This window comes from Lutra lutra, chromosome 13 (genome assembly GCF_902655055.1).
Source record: "Lutra lutra chromosome 13, mLutLut1.2, whole genome shotgun sequence".
Lineage (NCBI taxonomy): Eukaryota > Metazoa > Chordata > Mammalia > Carnivora > Mustelidae > Lutra > Lutra lutra.
This window is the reverse complement of record NC_062290.1, coordinates 83,374,595-83,378,212: the sequence shown is the minus strand read 5'-3', so window position 1 is coordinate 83,378,212 and position 3,618 is coordinate 83,374,595. Positions and strand designations below refer to the sequence as shown.

The 3,618-nt window shown below is 40.9% G+C and overlaps 1 protein-coding gene across 1 annotated transcript; it reads left to right on the top strand.

Annotated features, from left to right (window-relative positions):
* Window positions 1–2,251: 2,251 nt before the first annotated feature.
* LOC125083011 (olfactory receptor 1L8-like) lies at window positions 2,252–3,253 on the top strand. The gene has a single exon (XM_047698908.1). The coding sequence runs from the start codon at window positions 2,252–2,254 to the stop codon at window positions 3,251–3,253; it is 1,002 nt and encodes a 333-aa protein (XP_047554864.1).
* Window positions 3,254–3,618: the final 365 nt, after the last annotated feature.

Here is a 3,618-nt window from a genome sequence, read left to right as displayed (position 1 = left end):
CCAGGACCTGGGATCATGACCTGAGCCGAAGGCAGCAGCTTAACCCACTGAGCCACCCAGGCGCCCCTGCTACTCACTTCTTTGGTGACCTTGAGCAAACCACTGCACCTCTAAATTTCAGGCTCCTGTTAAGAACACATGCCTCATGGTCCCTCATCATTTGCGGCCTTTGTGAGGTCCTTAACACAAGCTTGACATGTAGAAAATTTTCAGTGATACTGGTTATTGTTATTAACTTTAACTACTGGTTCACTCAAATCATGCAGTGCATGAACTAACATTTCTTCTGTAAGCTCTTGCAAAAACCACAAGATTAGTCTGACAACTTGGCAGTGAGAAGGATATTTTAAGCATGTGTGTTAACTGATTTTGAGGACAAACAGCCATAGCAGATAAGGGAAGGTGACACTGAGACTTATGATGATCAAGAGTTTCTCTTGAGTCAGGGCACCTGCGCGGCTCAGCTGGTTAAGCATCTGACTCTTGATCTCTGATCATGATCTCAGGGTCATGGGATTGAGCCCTCTTCAGGCTCCACACTGTGCATAGAGCCTGCTTAAGATCCTCTCTCTCCCTCTGCCTCTGCCCCTCCCCTGCTTACCTTCTCACTCTTGAACGCTCTCTCTCAAAAGAAAAAGAAAAGAAAAAGAAAATGTAAACATTCTTTTAGAACTTGCTTACTTAGCAACCTCTACATATGCAATAAATAATCAGTTACACACGTAACATCATTTAATTGTAATATAATTACTGCATTTTAATTGTTTAATTAATACATTAATATTTCAATGTTAATAAATTAATATATTAATTAGAATAACAATACTTAATCTATGAAAAGTTCAATGTAAAAGGATCATGAAAAAGGTGTGAAAGAATATGGTGCTTCTAAAATTATTTCAAACACATTGGTGATTTAAGTATGTTCACTATAGAGATTTTTATGGTAAGTAGGAATATATAAATAACAATATCTCAAACCATTTGAAAATCTCTATGTAATATGTCCACTAATGAGGTATAGATGGATATGCTAACTCTAAAAAGTTGATTTAAGGGGCGCCTGGGTGTCTCAGTCAGTTGAGCATCTGCCTTTGGCTCAGGTCATGATCCCGGGGTCCTGGGATTGAGCCATGCATTGGGCTCCCTACTCAAAGAGGAGTCTGCTTTTCCCTCTCCCTCTTCTGCTCCCCTTGCTTGTGCTTTCTCTTACTCTCTCTCACACTATCTGTCAAACAAATAAAATCTTTTTTTATTTTGATTTTTTTAAGCTGATTTTTTTAAGTTGATTTAAAACACTTTGCTTATATAAGATTTCTCATTACAGAGTTTTTTGTTGTAGCAGGAAAATGGAGGCCACATTGATGTCAATCACCAGGTAGCTGGATAAGGCTGAAAAAAGCATATTTCAACACTTAATATATAAAAAATTACTATGTTCTCTTAAGTATTTTTGCCTACACATACGACTGGTGAATTATAAAACATGAACTGAATACTTAACAATGGATGCCCATGCTGTACAAATGTGATTTAGGACAAAATATCAAAGAAATGAAAAATAATTTACAGTAAGGGGAAACTTGCACTGACTGGTGATGATAGCATGGCATGAGCTAAGGAGGATGAACCTCTCACCCTGTGCCCAGAGCAGAAAAAGCCCATTTTGTTTGGGTTAAACATTCATCTTGGATTCTTCCTGTTGGTTATTTTGGTAAACTCATCCCCCATCCATCTCCATTCCTTATACACTGCTTGATGTTGTTTGTTGTTGATCTGTCTCCCTACCTAGAACATGAGCTACTTAATACATTGATTTCCCTGTTTTTATTGCTAAATCTCCAGCAAGGGAACAGTGTTTTCACAGAATAGGAACTGATGAACTGGAAACAGTGAGGTCCATCTCTGATGGTTTCTTTCTTCCTTTTTTCTTTTTTAATTAAGTTCAATTAGCCAACATATATAATACATCATAGGCTTTTGACATAGTGTTCAATGATTCATTCGTTGTGTATAACATCCAGTGCAACTCTCATGGTTTCTAAAGGAAAACTTTTCTCTGTCCTTCCAACATTCACTATAAGACCTTGTGATGCCATGGATTTGAGAAGGGAGGGCTATATCAAGGGGGATTGACAAGCTGTCCCTGCATAGCAGCTAATTGTGACCAGAGAAAACAAAGACTTGCTGGGTTGTGGACTTGGAGTAAGGTAAATAACAAAACATCGTGTATAGAACTAGACCCAAGCCAATGGCAAGAGTCAACCAAACCAGCAGTGTCTCTGAGTTCATTCTCCTGGGACTCTCCTCCCGGCCTGAAGACCAGACATCTCTCTTCATCCTCTTCCTCACCATGTACCTGGTCACCATAATCGGGAACCTACTCATCATCCTGGCCATCCACTCTGACCCCCAGCTCCAGACCCCCATGTATTTCTTCTTGAGTTTCCTGTCCTTCACTGACATTTGCTTTACAACAACCGTTGTCCCCAGGATGCTAGTGAACTTCCTGTCAGAGAAGACCATCTCCTATGCTGGGTGTCTGACACAGATGTATTTCATTTATGCTCTGGGCAACACTGACAGCTGCCTTCTGGCGGTCATGGCCTTTGACCGCTATGTGGCCATCTGTGACCCCTTCCACTATGTCACCACCATGAACCACCACCGCTGTGTCCTGCTGGTGGCCTTTTCCTTCTCACTTCCTCACCTCCACTCACTCCTACACACACTGCTACTGAATCGCCTCATCTTCTGTGACTCCAATGTCATCCATCACTTCCTCTGTGACCTCAGTCCACTGATGAAGTTGTCATGCTCCCCCACTTTTGTCAATGAAATTGTGATAATGTCAGAATGTTCTGTTGTTTTGGTGACCCCCTTTCTGTGCATTATTTTCTCTTATCTACGAATCCTCATTGCAGTTCTCAAGATCCCCTCAGCCTCTGGGAAACGCAAAGCTTTCTCCACCTGTGGCTCTCACCTCACCGTGGTAGCTCTCTTTTATGGAAGCATCTTCTATGTCTATTTACAGCCCCTGTCCACCTACACTACCAGGGACCACATAGCAACACTTGTCTACACAGTTCTGTCATCCATGCTAAACCCTTTTATCTACAGTCTGAGGAACAAAGACCTGAAGCAGGGCCTGAAGAAGCTGATGGGGAAGAGGAAGTCCCAGGCAGCACCTTCTCGACAAACTCACACATGTAATCTGCTCCACTTAAATCTGGTCTCTACTAGATCTTTGTGAAAACTGAACTGTTGCAAGTTAGCTTTTTTAACCCGTGTGAGATAAAGCTCACATCCATTGATGACAGTGACCAATTGTCCCTGCCTCTGCTGAAATCATGATACTTTTCCTCACTATTCCTCCATTTTTCCATTAAGATTCATTATGTTATTATCCTCCTAATATTGCTTTTAACTAATTCTCCTGTCACAAGTATTTCCTGAACAAATTGTTGTCTTTTTATTAAGACCTCATCTCCAAAACCCTTCACAATACAGTATATTGCTGAAAATGATCACTGAACTTACAGCTTTTGAGTGTCTTTGCAAACATTTCAAGGGGAAAGGATTGAGGGAGAGAACAAAGGGAAGGAGAATTACATTCTA